This window comes from Vitis vinifera, chromosome 18 (genome assembly GCF_030704535.1).
Source record: "Vitis vinifera cultivar Pinot Noir 40024 chromosome 18, ASM3070453v1".
NCBI lineage: Eukaryota > Viridiplantae > Streptophyta > Magnoliopsida > Vitales > Vitaceae > Vitis > Vitis vinifera.
Genome location: NC_081822.1, coordinates 5,774,248 through 5,791,525, shown reverse-complemented (window position 1 = coordinate 5,791,525; position 17,278 = coordinate 5,774,248). Strand labels below are relative to the sequence as shown.

Sequence of the window (17,278 nt, the reverse complement as noted above, 5' to 3'; positions counted from 1 at the left end):
TATACATGTAGCAAACTAAAGACCATTTCAAAAATCAAGATGAGACAATAATCATCTTGTTTTGCTTATCATTGGGGAATGCACTTGTTACTATGTCAACTTTCGATTTTTCTTCCCAATAACTCCCATGTAGGAAAATGAAATTAAAGAGGATGGGGGTTATGAGTTGTGGAGATGTAAGAAATGATTGATGTATGTCAAATCGGGGTATGTGTAGACTGAGAAAGAGATAACCTGGTTGCCTTTTAAGAGTACAAATGTATTACTCCTTTAATGTCTACCTTTCATATGAGATGGCTTGCTAACCAATTGATGAGATGAATATTAAAAGCAATCAAACATTTTCTTCATAATTATGGTATGCTTAAAACCTTATCTCTATATCAAAAGACTTGTGATTATTATTTGATGAAAAATTAATAAGATGTGAACATTGTACATTATTCAATCATCGAGATGCCCGTTGGTCTTAACTGACCTAATTGAATGTCTTTAAATGCCTACACGGATTATTACCAAGGGTAATTTAACTCACTCTTTATCTTTATGTACCATTATTTGTCGTCTCTTATAATAGGCATCAAAATTAATTTTACTAATGTAGTCACCCTCTGTAGCCGATTATGTTATTTTTCATAATAATGGAAGCACATCTCACTTAAAGCACGATTCTACTTGTCAACCAAATGAAGAACACATAACACAAGGTTAACGTGGGCTTCCAAAGCTCAACCCATATTATAGTAGGTCATTGTGCCTTTTCAATCAAACCATTCATCTCCATAGGAATAAAATTATTAGTTTACTAATTAAATAACATGAATGGAAGACTTATTTGACACATCAACATTCTTTTAATGGTGGCACCAATGTTAGTGTCGAATGTTATGTCTAGATGAAATGAATAAAATAAAATAAAAATGAAGACCGAAACTTAGGTGGGTTAAGTTTGGTTGATGACTAACTCAAACCTAACTCGAATTAAAAAACAATCAACTCAACTGCATTCACTTATAACCCAAAACACTCCATCCAAGTTTAATCAAAATCATTTTTTTAAACTTCAATTGAGTTCATATTGGTCGGAATAGACCTGAATTAGTTAGGTTAAACTCAAGTTGATTGGATTTATTAGATTATATAATTAAAAGTCTATCCACATTGTTTTTAATTTTTTTTGTATATTTATATTAAGATTTAAATTGGTAAGTTAATGACAAAAAAGTAAAATTACATGTATGCATCATTTAAAAAAATGAAAAACATAATATAATTATAATGTGGTATTTTTTTTCTTAAGTATATATATAAAAAATAATCAATATATAAGATAATATGTATTATTAATATTATAAAATTATTAAATTAGATTCTGTTATATTCGAGTTATTAGAATCTTAATCTAAATTTAATTCAAATTGAGTTATGTGATAACAAACCAACCTCTTTTCCAACCCAAATATTAATAATAATCGTTCAAACATGCACAATTCTTAGGTTGACTGGGGAACACCTAGAAATGACAAGATAGAATCGCAGGAGTCACATGTAAGCACAGTAAAACTATCGTACATCCCGAATGTTGAGTTTTGGGTAAAAATGACCCATTTATTAAAAAAAATATAAGATCTAACCACTTTTTGAAACTTATGTTCAAATTGACCTCTTTGTTGCCACGTAGGTGTCATGTCATTAAAAAATATATTTTTTTCATCATTTTAGTTAAAGCCTCAGTTGTCAATTGAGGCTTCATTTTTGAACTGAAGCTGCAATTACCAACTAAGGCATCATTTTTAAACTAAAGTTTCAATTGGCAATTGAGACTTCATTTTTTAACTAAAGTCATGGTTGCCAACTGAGGCTTTATTTTTTTTTAACTAAATTCGCAGTTGTCAACCGAGGTTTCATTTTTGAACTAAAGTCGCAGTTTCCAACTGAAACTTTAGTTAATTTTTTTTAATTTAAAAATTATTAAATTACAATTTATGATTGAAATTTAAAAAATATGCTTAAATAATAAATTATTTATATTTAAACTTAAGAATCTAGTATTACTTCAACACACATAAATTGATAAATAGAAGATATTATAAATGAATATTTTATTTATTAATAATATTAAAATAATAAACTTATATAACATGTAAATAATATATATAAATTGTATAATTTATTAATTTAAGATATTTAATTTATTGTTTTTTAAGATATTAATTTATTTGTATTATGACAAATTTATATTTATTGAAATAATAATATACTTTTAAGCCGTAGTTGCTAACTGAGATTTCAATTATAATTTTTTTTCTTACTTTCAAATTTAATTAAAAACTATTAAATTACAATTTATTATTGAAATTTAAAATATATACTTTAATAATAAATTATTTATATTTAAACTTAAGAATCTGGTATTACTTCAACAAACATAAATTGATAAATAGAAGATATTATAAATAAATATTTTATTTATTAATAAATTAATAATCTTAAAATAATAAACTTATATAACATATAAATAATATATAAAATTGTATAATTTATTAATTTCAATTATTTAGTTTGTTATTTTTTAAGATATTAATTTAATTGTATTATAACAAATTTATCTTTATCGAAATAATAGTATACTTTTAAACCGCTGTTGCTAATTAAGATTTCAATTATAATTTTTTTTATTTTCAAATTTAATTAAAAACTATTAAATTATAACTTATTATTGAAATTAAAAATATGTACTTTAATAATAAATTATTTATATTTAAACTTAAGAATCTAGTATTACTTCAACAAACATAAATTGATAAATAGAAGATATTATAAATAAATATTTTATTTATTAATAAATTAATAATCTTAAAATAATAAACTTATATAACATATAAATAATATATAAAATTGTATAATTTATTAATTTAAGATATTTAATTTGTTGTTTTTTAAAATATTAATTTATTTGTATTATGAAAAATTTATCTTTATCGAAATAATAGTACACTCTTAAGTCGCAGTTATCATATATAAATTTTTCTACAAAATTAGTTAATGAAATTAATTAGAAAAAGTTTACTACAAATTGTAATTTTTAGTAGTTTAATCAAAGTCACGAAAAATATCTAGTCAACATTAATATAGTGGAAAAAAAAAAACATATATAATTTCATATGCCTCCATAATGAGAGAACCTATGTGTAACTAGTACCATCTTCCTTTTTGAATGCTCATCTCTAACTGTAACAGGTATTGCATGTGACATATGAAGAACATCTGTCTATGATGGGACTGGAGCTGGAAATAGAGATGGTAGTGGAGGTAGCAATCTAGGTCGACGTAGACCCCGCCTACCCCTCGGAATGATTGACGGTAAATCTAGCTGAGTAGATGTGTCAATCTGCACTGATGATGGGTCTGAAGTGATAGAAGGTTGTAATGGAGGTAAGTTTAAAGAGCTAGGGGGTTGTACTGATGATGAGTCTGAAGAGGCAATGGGTTATGCTGATGGTGGGTTTGAAGAAATAGGGACCTAAATTGAAGATAAGTCTAAAGAAATAGGGGGTTGTACTGATAGTGGGTCTAAAGAGGTAGGGGGTTACACTGATAGTAGGTCTGAATAAGTAAAGTGTTGCATTGATGGTACGTTTGAAAATATGGGTGACTATACAAACACATGAAAAAAAAAATAATAAAAGGCTACTAAGGAAGTTCCCGAGTTCCAATAACATATATTACATATAAAAAGACTAGTCAACTAACTCTATTTTATAGTTCTTCAAAATTGTTTTTAAGAACAAATTTATGTTTGAGAATTGAAATATGAAATATGAAATACAATTGGCTCAACTTATTATTCATAGAATTACAACATACTTATATACAATACAAAAATTTATAAAATATTTTTAGAAAACTATCTAATGGTAATTCTCTTGTTTGGATGTTGAGAAACTATTGAGCTCACTACTATGTATGTTATTGCGTAATTTGACGTATTTTATTTTATTTTATTTTTTGGTCCAATAAAATGTTTTACATGTGTTTGGGTTACAAACACGTTTAGTTTGTTTTTCTATTTTGATAATTAGGATGAAATTAACTTTTAATATTTTATTGATAAAATAAAATTAATATTTTTATATTGAAAATTAAATGTTAAAATAAATATTTGTTAAGTATGTTAATTTTTTTACAACTAAAAATTATATGTTAAATATATTTTTCAAAATAAATATATGCTAAATATGTTATTTTCAAAAAAATTGAGATTTTTTAAAGAACCTTGTAAAAAAAAAAAATCAATATCTCATAAATAAAAACTGTTAAAAATTTGAGGCTAATCCAACCTATGGTAATCACCCTAGAGGGGGGGGGGGTGAATAGGGTGATGGTCTCTTTTCGCAAATTTAAATAAGTGAATGCAATAGACAATTATATGTAAGTATATAATAATCAATATATAGACAATTGCATATAAAATAAAGAGTAGGGAAGAGAGAATGCAAACATAAGAGTTTATAGTGGTTCGGCGCAACCCGGCCTACATCCACTCTCCTCTAACTTCAATCCCGAGCTTGAGGTTCCACTAATCCAAGGCTTCCAAACCAAACCTTCAAGCAATACAATTGGATTATGGTTCTAATTCACCCTTTTGGACTTTTGGCTTCAAGCACCCTTTACACTTCTCAAGAGATATCCCACTCTTGAACAATTCCTCAAGTGATACCCCACACTTGAGAAACTTCCTCTCAAATATTTACAAATGAATGATCCTTCAAAAATCATAGCACAAGAACTTTAAGCTCAAATGATACAAGAAAAACTAGGATTAAATGGTGCACTAAAAAATATTCTTCTAAGGCTCAAATATAATCAAGAAAGATTTTGGAAGGTTAAGCTCTTGAAACAATGAAGATTTGAGCCTTTTTATAGAAGAAAAAAGTCAAACTAGCCATTGGGGGTTCGACCGGTCAAGTTAGGGATCGACCGGTTGACTAACCGTTAGCATTAAATGCTTGGCAGGTAACTGTTGGGTCTCAACCGGACCTCAACCGGTTGAGGTTCAACCTTGACCGGGAAGAAAAGGTCATTGTGAGAGAGAAAAACTTTTTGGCCTCCCTTAACTGGTCCTCGACTGGACGAGCACAACCGGTTGACCGGTTGAACCGGTTGAGCCATTTTTTGGCTCAACACCCAACTTTTTTCAACTTAAAACCTTTTAACACAAGTTTGAAAATCATTTAACACAAGGTTTTAGTTGAAAACATGAAATCATCCAATTCTTAAGATTGTTTTATTACTCTTAGATGATTTTGGTGCATAAATAAAGAATTGAAATGTATGAAAGTTCTAGTGCACCAACAACCTTACAAAGAGATCTTATGAAGCTTTGGTCTTGAAAAACTCTTTTCTTTGAGGTGGTCTTCTTCTTCATGATTTCTCCTTGGCTTGATTTATCTTTGTAATTGCCACTTTGGAAACCGTCTTGCCTAATCACACTTGAAATATGATCATTAGTTCTAAACCTTGTTTTGTTATCATCAAAATCAAGATTAACCAAACCTTGGTTTCACAAAAACCATCTCCTAAGGTTATTATGTTGTTTTATATATGTAACATACAATTAAAAACCTTGTTACCATAATAGAATGAATAATACAATTTACTCCCATAAGTGGAGAATATCAAGTAGGTAACCTTCAAGCTGACTTAGTTAGTGTGGAATTGGATCTAGTTAGCTGGTGGTAAAGCAAACCTCGAGTGATATGGACTCATCCTTCTACGAAGGATCTGTTTCTTTTATCTTATAGAAGGGATAATGTTGCGAAACATTTATTGGTTAGTTTCTCACAAACCCATACATGAAGAGATCCAATGAGCAAGAAGTGATGAATGACATAATTTTTTTCTCTTACTCTTCTTACTGTATCTAGGGCCCATCATGTCTCCAAATTTTCGTTGCGATCTCAGTCCAGTTGCCGAATTGATTCGATACATATTGAAAAAAAATGACCAATCAAATCACATCGGGTCTATATATAGATTTTAATGTGTCAAAATAAATATGATTAATATTTTAATTGTTAAAATTATTCATGTATTGTGTTGACTTGTCATAAAATTAAATAATAATATTTTTTTAAAAACAAGATATTAAGTAAATTAGCAATTGAAAATATGAAAATAAAAATAAATAACAGTATATTTTATGAAGTTTATTTAAAAGTGAAGTATTTAAATATGATATATTTATAAAAATGACTCTACTACACCTTCAAATTTTAATTATTATATTCATTTATTCATTTAAATATCCAAATATATAAATATTTTATAAACTTAGTAATGATATTATCAAATTTACAAAAGTTAAAAACTTAACATTAAGCCCTTGAAAAATCTAAAAGCGAGTTTAGGATAGTAAAAGATATTACAATTATATAGTTATTTTTATTTTTAATAAGTAATAATAAGTCTTTGATGTAGATGATATAAATTATATTATAAGTAGTGTTAATTTAATAATAATTGACATGAAAGACCGAAAACCCTTAAATAAACCCTTTCTTTTGCTACTTGACGACTCAACTGTAGCTTCAAGCTATCGAGCATTGTAATGAGCACCTTCAAGCTAAAAACCAGTTAAGACCTAAAAGCATTTTATTACCAAACAAAAAAGGAAAAAAAAAGTGAACTAATTCATCGGAGAAATCAAAGTTGGACCATTTAAGTGCGTTGCGGATCCAGATCCAGAACCAGATGCTACAAAATCGAGCCTTGTTTTTCCATGCAGGTTACCCTATATGATGCTCAAGCTAACAAGGCCGAAGCTGAAACCAACCCTCAAGACATTAATCATCACAATATACAACCTGTGTGAGACACCAAGCTCACATGTATCTCTTGAGTTAGGATGCGATGGAAAACAACTTTAAAGAAGGATATAAAATCCATTATCCCAAAGTCCCAATAGAAAAGGGATAAAAAAATAGACTTGAATAAATGCCAGATATTAGAATCACAAATCTATCATTTTTCCTCAGAAAATTTCATTTTCCCTATAAATTTTCATTTTCCCCATAAATTTTCATTTTCCCTAGAAACTTCAACAAATGTTTGCATCTTAAAAGGGCTTCAATCTTTGGATGATAACAAACCATTTATGCTAAAATAGCCGTGAATGATGTAAACAAAAGAGAAAACCAAAAGCAATGAGAAAAAAAATATTTTGAAAACCGAGATTCCGAGATGGGAAAAAAAAAGGGAAAATGCCAAAAACTTTACATAAAATAAGTCAAAAAGAAGATTGGGACCAATCTCAACCTTGATGCTTTGTAGCTCCAATAATGTCTCTCTCACAATAGCCTACTGGTGGGGCTAGGGTTTTGAAGAAAAAAATTACACAGAGAATAGAGCATGGGATGGGAAGCTGGGAAAGTAAACAAAAATAGTATAAAAGACTGGGTTTTATGCTTATATGGATTGATGGGGGCTATTTTGAATATTAGTTTCGGAAGAAGCCCAAGTCTAAGAAAAAGTCCATTTTGGCCCAAATTAGCATGCCCAAATTCAATAGCCAGAAAAAAGTAAAAAACTAGATAGAACCGCCGGAGTCTCACGTAAGCACAGTTACATCCCGAACATTTAACCCGCTGAAATTGAACCGCCAGAAAAAGCAAGATAGAACGTCGGAGTCCCGTAAGCACAGCAAAACTATCGAATATCCGGAATATTATTTGACCACCGGAAACAGAACTCCCGGCGCATGTTATATCATCAACCGTTTTCTCAGCTTTTTCTGCAGCTTCAGCAAGCGGCGGAGCCAGAAAACAAGTTAACGGGGGCAAGAATGATAATTTATTTCCAGGAGGCAGTTACATAGCCTAATTGTATCTTTGGCTTTAAGCAAATCAAGGGAAAAGTGTCAATCCATTTAGTGCCATTTTTTTTTTCCAATTTCGGGGTGGGGGACTAGGCTTTGTGTGGCTCCGCCACTGGCTCCAGCGGAAAACTGAAAACCATTTTCTGTTTCGGTTCCAAGAAAGGTAACATTGAATATTTTCGCAATTAATGATTCATACGAGATTACTTTATATGCATTTTGCAATCTAGGGTTTTTGAGTTGGAGTGATGCCCATACATTTTGCCGTCGGCGCCGTCTAGTTACTGAGAAACTGGTTGGAAAAAGAAAAGGTAAAGAAAAAGGATAATTGGAACTTTGTATTTTTCGCCTCCCTAGAAGAGGCTTGGTCTTGTGCGATAATTCCGCTGTTTTTCACTGGATTTTTCCGTTTCTTGGAACCTAATGGTGGGAAACATCTAAGTTTGCCCTTATTTGGAATTGTCGACAGTTTTAACATGAGAAGTTAGGGATTTCAATTTTCATCTTAAAATGCTAATTGTCTGGAGTTTTAGTGTAAGAAATTTATGTATGAAAAGTTCGGTCGTGAATCCCAAAAAATTTGTAGTTTGAGCCACTTATGTTTTGGGTTTTTGGAGGATCATTTTCATATATGACAGGGTGTGCATAATCTGTGTATACTATCCATATTGGGCCTAATCTTGCAGTTCGATCTCGTGAAAAAGGTAGATTATCCAGTTGTGGCTTTGTTAACGTCAGCTGGCTTTTTTCCTGGCGAGAACTTGGAACATAGTTGATTACATAACAAAATATTTGGTATGGAGGAAGATGTGATTGAGACAAAAGTTGTACAATCTATGCTTATGATTTTTCAGGCTCTGCAGTTAGATGTGTCTTGGTTCTTCAGTGTCTTTGTTTCTTTTTTAATAGTGCCAAACATTTTGTTAACTAGTGTGAAGGTTTCTTCGGTTTGATACTGTCCTATTGAACTACTTCACCGCATAATACTTATATAGCAATTGTTGTTTTAAAGAGTTCATGAGGTTGGTTTGTAGTTGCTGGGTACATTTCTTTCTTTCTGTTTACTGAATTTTAGTTCATGCAGCCAGGTGCCTTAATAGTGCAGTAGTTTGGGACCTGTGGGATTGCTTTGCCCTTTCAACAGTAAATTATCGGTGTTGTCCAAGATAGACAGTGTTGAAGTGCATTATGATATTGTGCCCATAGAGGTATCTTGGCTTTTTCTCGAGCATGGCCCTTGCTGGTTCTATGCACTTGTCCCATGAATTGGGAATTCAGAATTGGCATGGGTACAGTAACCAGCCTAAGGTACACTATTTGTATCCTTTAATTATTATTCTTGTTCAGCTGTATTTTTTGGGCCTGGATGTTATTTTTAATTTTTGCTCTTCTCCAGATTATGATGGCAAAAGGCCGATTACATCTGCTCAGAATCACTCCCTCATCTCATGCTTTGGTATGTTTTCTCTTTGTATCTTGAACTGCTGGTATATGTATAAATTTTATACTATTCCAAATATTGTTCTCGAAATTCCTTATCATCATGTATTCAGCACTTTATATATATATATATATGCGTGTGTGTGTGTGTGTGTGTGTTCTACATCCAGATGTTTTGTCAGGTTCAGGTTTCCAGTCTATTGTTATTTTCTGGAGATTAGTGAGTTAGACAAAGTATAGCAGTTTGGTGGCATTTGCACCAATTGTGTACAAGTTTGACTTATGTGAGGACACTTTTTTCCTTACATTTCAATCTTGATGCAAACTTTCCAGAGCCAAAGTTGGTTCTTGGAGATTTCTGCTATTTTATTGAATAGCATCTTGGGAGTTGGATGACTCATGGTATTTGTTCTTTTTAAAGGCAATAAAAGAGTATATTAATAGTGCCTTGAAAAGAGTACAACAAAGTACACACAATGTATACGATATGCACCAAAAGGTAGAACAACGAAATAGAGAACAAAAAACAACCTCCTTCTTTCCACTTCAAGCACAACCAATCTACAAAACCTATCATGGACATTGATTGATGGTCTATGTACAACTTAATCCATTTCAAGAAATTGGCCATAAAAGAATATTTAATCACTTCATTTGACTGCTTAGTAAATGACCTCCTATTTGTCTACTTTTAGAGAGTTCAAAACAAACATAAGAGGGCGACCTTCCAAGCTTTCTTCTACTTCTTTCCCACAAAAGAACTGTGCAACTTAAAAGGTTATCTCTAATGGTGGAGCGCATCACTCGTGTCACACCAAATTGAGAGAAAACTAGTTTCCATAAGAAACTTGCTTTAGCATAGTGAATAATTAAATGATTAATTGATTCTTCTTCCATTTACACAAGTAGCATCTTTTGGCATCATCCATCCTCCCCTTTTAAGTTGGTTAATTGTCAGAATATTTCCCCATATAGCTTCCCAAGCAAAGAAACCTTCTTTTGTAGGTACCCAAGGATTCCAAACTATCTTTGTCGGAAAGAGGCCTTCTTCTTCCCCAACCAAGGATGCATAAGGAGATTTAGTTGAAAAGTGCCACTCTTGATTTCCTTCTAACATATCCTATCCTCCGCATTGCTTCTAATTTGGATAGAATGTAAGCTCCTTAAAAACCATTTTGCTCCCTTAAGGCTCCCAATTATTGAGTTATCTTGAAAAAACGGGGACTTTACCAATCTCCCTCCCCTTTTTCCTCCCATACCTTTGCCACCCATGTGTTTTTGGCAACAACTAAAGAAAATAACATTAGAAAAGCTTCTTTCAGAGTCATATGTCTACACTAATTGTTTTTCCAGAATCTCACATTTCTGCTATTCTCGACAATGAAGCGAAAAGTTTCTTTCAAACTCGTATACCAATACCAATTATCTTTCCAAAATCTCACCTTTTTGCCATTCTTGACATCGAAGTGAGACCTGTTTTTCAATTCATAACAACCTTTTCTAATTTCCTTCCACACCTTCACCCCATATGGAACCATCTCGCACATCCCTTGTATGCCATCCTCCTTCATTTTCCCCAAATTTGCCTTTTGTGACGTTTTTTTTTTTTTTTTTGATATGTAAGTGCAAATTGTATTAAAACGCCAAAATGGGCTATGACTTGTTTCTTCCTTAATGAATGGCTTTTAGTTAGGAACCTCCAAATCCATTTACCAAGCAAAGCCTTATTTAAAGTGGAGAGATTTCAAATCCCAAGGCCCTATGTTTTTTTGTCTGAACAAGCAATGACTTAATTTACCAAATGAGGCCTTTTCTCACCAGCCCCATCAACCCAAAGAAAGTCTCTCTTGATCTTTTTTAGTCTTAAGCTTATCCTTTTTGGCATGGTGAACAAAGACAAGAAGTAGATAGGGAGACTTGACGACGTACTTTTAATTAGAGTTGCCTTCCTCCCTTTTGAGAGGTATTGCCTCTTCCATAAAATTAGTTCTTTTGAAATCTTTCCTCCATTGCATCCCAAACTAATGCTGATTTATGGGAGCTTATAAGGGTTGACCCAAGTGGGTAGTAGCAAGTTTTCCCACCCTATAACGTAACATAGAAGCCAATCCTTCTACATATACAATATTTTCAATTGGAGTTAGCTCTCGTTTCTCCATATTTATTTTGAGGCTAGATATCACTTCAAACCACATAGAAGCCCAACTTAAGCTCTTGATTTGTGTCACAAAAGGCTAGGATGTCATCAACCATTAAAAGACGAGACATAGACATCTCTTTCCTCCATTCTCTAACCCACCTTAAAACTTGAAATAAAACTCCCTTCTCTAGCCCTACTCAAGATCTTATTGAGGGCCTTCATGGCCAAAATGAATAAGTAGGGAGAGAAAGAGGATCTCCTTTGCCTCAAACCTATGGAGCTTTGAAAACTAGAATTGAAAATTTTGCTATGGTTATGCACCATGAAATCCATCTAATCTACCTTTTGCCAAAGTCCATTTTATGCAAAATCGAGATCAAGAAATTCCAATTTACATGGTTCTAAGCCTTCCCAATGTTTATCTTGCACAAGACCCCACTCATAGAGCACTTTAGCCTTGAATCAATGGCTTTGTTGTAATAAGAACTTCATTCAAAATTTGTTTGCCTTTCACATAAGCATATTGATAATTTAAAACTACTTTTCCCATCACGTTTTTTAATCTATTAGCCAAAACTTTAGTTGAGAGTTTGTACAAACCCTTAACCGAGTTGATGGGTTTGAAGTCTTTCAACTCTTTTGCATTAGTTTTTTTTCAGAATTAGGACCAAAAAAGTTGTATTTAGAAATCTCTAGAAAGTAACATAATTAAAGAACTCTTTGAAAACCATTGCATCATCATTGATGATATTCTAACAAGCCTGCCAAAAAGCCATTGCAAAACCATTTGGTTTCGAGGCCTTTTCCTTAGATAAATTAAATAGGGTGTCTTTTCCTCCAAAAAAGGCATTTCCATGCTTTTGCCTCATCATTCCCTAAAGCTTTGAAATTCATACCACTATTGCTAGGCCTCTATTTTTTTGATATGGAAAGAAGATTATGAAAGGCCTTACACCCCATTTTTTAACTCAACCTCCTTAGTCATCCAAACACCCTTTACAATTACTTTTTGTGCAACGCGCATTGGCCATTTTGTGGAAGCACATAGTGTTTTTGTCCCCATTTCTTAACTAGATTTCTCTTGATTTCTACCCCCACATAGTTTCTTCCATTGAAGCCCATGTGCTAAACTCTTCTAATGCTTTCTTTTTAGCCTTGATCTCATCAACAAGAAGAACTGCTTTTCTCTTCTTAGAATCCCAAAAAACCAATTTGGTTTAAGGCTTTTAGCTTTTTAGCATGGTTTTAAAAACCGGACCGGATCGGACCGAATTGGCCGGTCACGGTTTCGGTTTGGTCCAGTGGGTTAAGCCGTCCAAGGGTTGGACCGGCATCGAACCGGATGAATCGGTGGTTGGATCGGCGAACCGGTCGGTTCCGTTTGAACTGAATGGTTCAACTCATTTTTATTTTTTTCCCCTTCCATCAAAACGACGTTGTTTTGATGCTTTTGGCATCGAAATGACACCGTTTTAATAACTATAAAATCTTCATTTTTCTTCCTTCCACCCCCCAACTGCTGCAAACCCTACTCGCCGCCCTTCCCCATAGCCCAGGCTACCACTGTCAGCTCCCTAGCTAGTCGCCGCTAGTGCTAGTTTCCTCGGACCCGCTTGTGGTCGCCGATGAGGATCCCCACCAGCTGTTGCAAACCTTTTCTTCCCCCTCACCCCCAGCTGTTGCCCCACTGCCCTTTCCCGCAACTCAAGTTGCCACTACCAGTTCCTCAGCCAGTCGCAGTCGGTGTTGGTTCCGTTAGACTCGCTTGCCGCCATCGATGAGGACCTTTTGGTGGCTGTGACCGTAACTTTTTAGTTTTTACATTTATAGTGCTGCTGACGAGGCACTGTAGATTTTTCCTAAGTTTGAACAGTTTAAGTTTTTATTTTTTTTACTTTAATATTTAATATTTTACATTTTATGTTTAATATTTAATATTTATGTTTAACATTTTATGATTAAAATGATAAAATCTATTACTCTCATTTATTTATTGCATATTGAAATTTCAATTTATTGAAATTTTTGTTGATTTATTTATTGTAATTGAAATTTGAATCATTTCCATATTTTATTATTTTTAATTTTAATAATATATAAAATATATATTTATGACGTTACCGATTTAACTATGGTTTGACCAGTGAACTATGAACCAGTAACTTTTTCGGTTCAATGACCGGTCCAGTTTTGAAACCATTGCTTTTTAGAACAGACATTCCCGAAAACCTCTTTGTTCCACAACTTTAGGTCTTACTTTAGAGCCTTTAATTTTTCTACCAAAATGTGGCTACAAGAACCACTTAGGGAATACCCTGACCACCACCTCTTAATGAGATCTTTAAACCCTTCCATTTTAAGCCACATATCTTCAAATCTAAAAGGAGTCTTCGCTTTACTCAACCTATCTCCATCAAGAATAATAAGAGAATGATTGGAAGTAGGTTTTGGTATGGCACTTTGATTTAGGTTTGAAAAATGATCTTGCCACTCTTCTAAAACTAAAAAATGATCAAGCCTCGAAGTTGAAATCAATCCTTAGCCACCACACCATGTGAATTAGCCTTTACTCAATTGAAGCTCCTTGAAGTTCAAGTCTTCTATGATCTCAGAAAAACGCCTCATAGCAAAGGATAACCTTGAGCAATTCCTCATTTCCCTTGGAAATATAATCATATTAAAATCCCCGCCTAAACACCAAGGATCCTTCCACATTCTCTTTATAGAGCCTAATCCGACCCAAACATTCTTTCTTCCTTCGTAAGAATTGCCCATACACCCTTGAAAAGATCCAAAGGAAGCCATCTTCACAATTTTTGAAACGACATGAAATAGGGAATCCTTCTACTTCCATGTCAATAAACTTCAACACCTTATTACCCTAGAATACCAGGATCTTTTCCACTAGACCTTTAACTTCCATTGCTTCCCATTCTAAGCATCTACCCACTCCTAAGTTCTAGACTAGATGCCTTAACATTTTGTAAAGGTTCTTAGAGGACATTGAATCCACAATTTGTGATCTGATCAATAACTGAATAATTTTTTGTTTCTCCTTGTTATTGGCACCTCTAACATTCCAAGAAAGAATCCTTAACTTCATCAGTCAACAAACACTAATTACTAATTGCTCTTTCTACACCTCTTCTTAGGCCCACGAGAACTTTTGTTATTAGCTAAGCATTCTAATTTACGAATCTCCATCTCAAAACAAGAAACTGAGGCTGGCTTCTTAACAACCCCTTATTTAGACCTCTATCCCTTTTTTTATAGCCTTCATTTTTTCTCAAAAGGGCCAAAATCTCCAATTCAAAGCCCTCAAGAGGCATTTCCTCAAATTTGTTGAACAAAGTTAGCTTGTTGATGCATCTTTTAGTTAAAAGCTCTCACTATCCCAACCATTACTAGATCTCTCAATTGCCAAACCCACCTCCCCCTTTCTCAACTCACAGTCTCACCACTGTAAATCTTTCATAAAATTCTTTGATAAATCCACCAAAGACCCTTCTTGGATCATCATTCTCAAGGGCTCTTTAACAAAGCTCACAAGAATTTTGGTAGAATCCCCTCTTGGCTCCAAGGGGTCAATTTATTGACCACTTGCTGGTCAGATTGGTTAGCCATCGAGAGAGATGAAGATGAAGAAGAGATTGTGCCCCTAAAAAAAGAAACATAAAGGTGGGATGTACCTTTAAATCTTGCGGCTTCGGATAGTAGTGCTTCTATGATTGACTTTTGCTCTTGAAGAGGTTGCGGGAGTGATGATAAACATTGGTTAGAGGGCATAGACCCATCAAGCCCCCCTTCCTTAGAGGAAGAAAAGGAATAAGGCACTAAACGAGTTTGCCTCTTTTTAAAAATGAGAAGAGTATTAGGCTTACCTAATTTAACTGAGGCTTGGCCCACACCAGAAGACTTTAGAAAGGGGGCTTGAGACTTAGAAGGGTCTAATTGCCTATGATTGGCCATTTCTAAAGAAGCTAGAAGGAAAATCCAAATGAGATGGGCTAACGCTAATCCAATTACTAGAAGAAGGCAAGGGTCCCAAAACCACCTCAAAACACCTACCTAAAACTTTAGGCAACATCAAAGGAGAACAACTTAGAGCCTTGTTGGATCCACCAAACTTCTTCTGCACAATAAGCAAAGAAAAACCTTAGGACACCTCTACTTTGTCACGTTCTTTTTTACCCTAAAAACAACACATGGCCAACATACTTCTCGATGGGCACTACATCAAGCCCTACTCCTTTGCGAGCGTGTGAAGGCTCTTTTTCCCCATTTGTGTTCTTAGGCTCTCTGCTCCACGTCTTAGGCTCTAAGCTCCATGCCTTAGGCTTTACCAAGGTCATCTGTGGCGGTAGCTCCCACCAAGGCTGGATGGCAAAACAAGAACGCCCCACCACCACTTGCAACGAGCTTGGCACCTTCCTCTTATCATATTTAACTAGGATTCTAGCCCACTACAAATTGCGACAACCAATTGTGTCCTTACCCAGAACCAAAAAACCCTTGTAGGCATCCCCAAATTTTTAAATAATGCCTTACCCCATAGATGCAGGGAAAGACCCACAATTTCTCACCCACAATTCAAGAGAACAAACACCACTTCTATAGTAGTAAGCTACAGGAACCCACCAATCTAGATTTAGAGGTTTGCCCTTAAAAACAAGAGTCCCCTTTCGAAGCACCTTTTTGGAACCTCCTAGCAAGGCCAAATGGAGGATACCTTTCAAGCGCTAGTTGAACACGACCCAAGACTCCAAGGAAATGACGCCTAACACCTTTTCTACAAAATTACCCCATCTACCCACAAAACAACACTTAAGGGGTTGCAAATTTTTGTTAATCTCCTTCATACTAAGCTTAATCCATACTACCTTGTCTATTTCTATCCTCACATTGGAAACATCAATATCTCCCGATACTTTCGTTGAAGGATGAAAATATCAGTTTTTACGGATATGTTGTTAGTTGGATTTTATGGATATATAAGGATATTTGTGACATTCATTAATAATATATAGAACTTGAAAACACATTCGATACAAATTTATTTAATTAAAATGTATTCAAAGATACAAAATAAATGATGATATATGTATGATTTTTAAAATGTTTATAATTTTATTTTTAAATGTATGTCTTTTATATTTAATTAATATACAAAAGATATAAAGAAAAACTCATTAAAAAAAATTATGATAATGGTTTTTACATTTTTAATACTCAGTTAAATCGAATTTGAATATAAGATAGTTAAAATTAAATTATTTATTTATTTTGAGGAGAAACAACAATGTAATATATTGAATTAAGAATTAAAAAGTACAATAGAAGGATGAAGAATCTTCCCACAAACAAGAGCTAAACAAAAGGAATACCATAAACCATATGGTAAATACAAAAAAACCTCTTCTTACTAACCCACGCCTTTGGAACTACACATTGCTAACCAATCAAGTTGAACCACATTAAGGGGTGCAAGAGGCCTAAAAATAAGCAAGGAAATGAATTGTATCCCAAAGAACCTTTATAGTCCTTGCCTTGTCCTAAAAAATGCTGACATTTCTTTCCTACTACACAACCCAAATTAAAGCAATACAAGCGATTTGCCACAATACTGGGCCTCTCCTAGAGCTTCCTAATCCCTTATATGAAATGGTTACCATGTCACAAATACTCCTCAGAGAGCACAATCCATCTTGACCAATCTAAATAAAATTAAATTATTTGTTAAAGTTTTATTTTAATATTTTGTGTTTGATATGAATGTATTAAAAATATAATCTCCAAAATTCTCATTTTCATTAAATATGAGA

General features: G+C 33.3%; 1 protein-coding gene across 5 annotated transcripts in view; it reads left to right on the top strand.

The window, feature by feature from the left end:
* Positions 1-7,562: 7,562 nt before the first annotated feature.
* LOC100264429 (mechanosensitive ion channel protein 3, chloroplastic) overlaps positions 7,563-17,278 on the top strand; it is a 30,458-nt gene continuing 20,742 nt past the window's right edge. The window contains exons 1-4 of one of the 5 annotated variants that reach the window (XM_019216483.2): positions 7,563-8,039; positions 8,107-8,187; positions 8,965-9,184; positions 9,273-9,332. In XM_019216483.2, coding sequence (XP_019072028.1) covers positions 9,107-9,184; positions 9,273-9,332 — 138 coding nt within the window. In that variant the 5' untranslated portion in view covers positions 7,563-8,039; positions 8,107-8,187; positions 8,965-9,106. Of the gene's footprint in view, positions 8,040-8,106; positions 8,188-8,960; positions 9,185-9,272; positions 9,333-17,278 lie in introns of those variants that run through there. The other 4 variants (XM_019216481.2, XM_019216482.2, XM_002283798.5 and 1 more) reach the window with 4 other exon arrangements.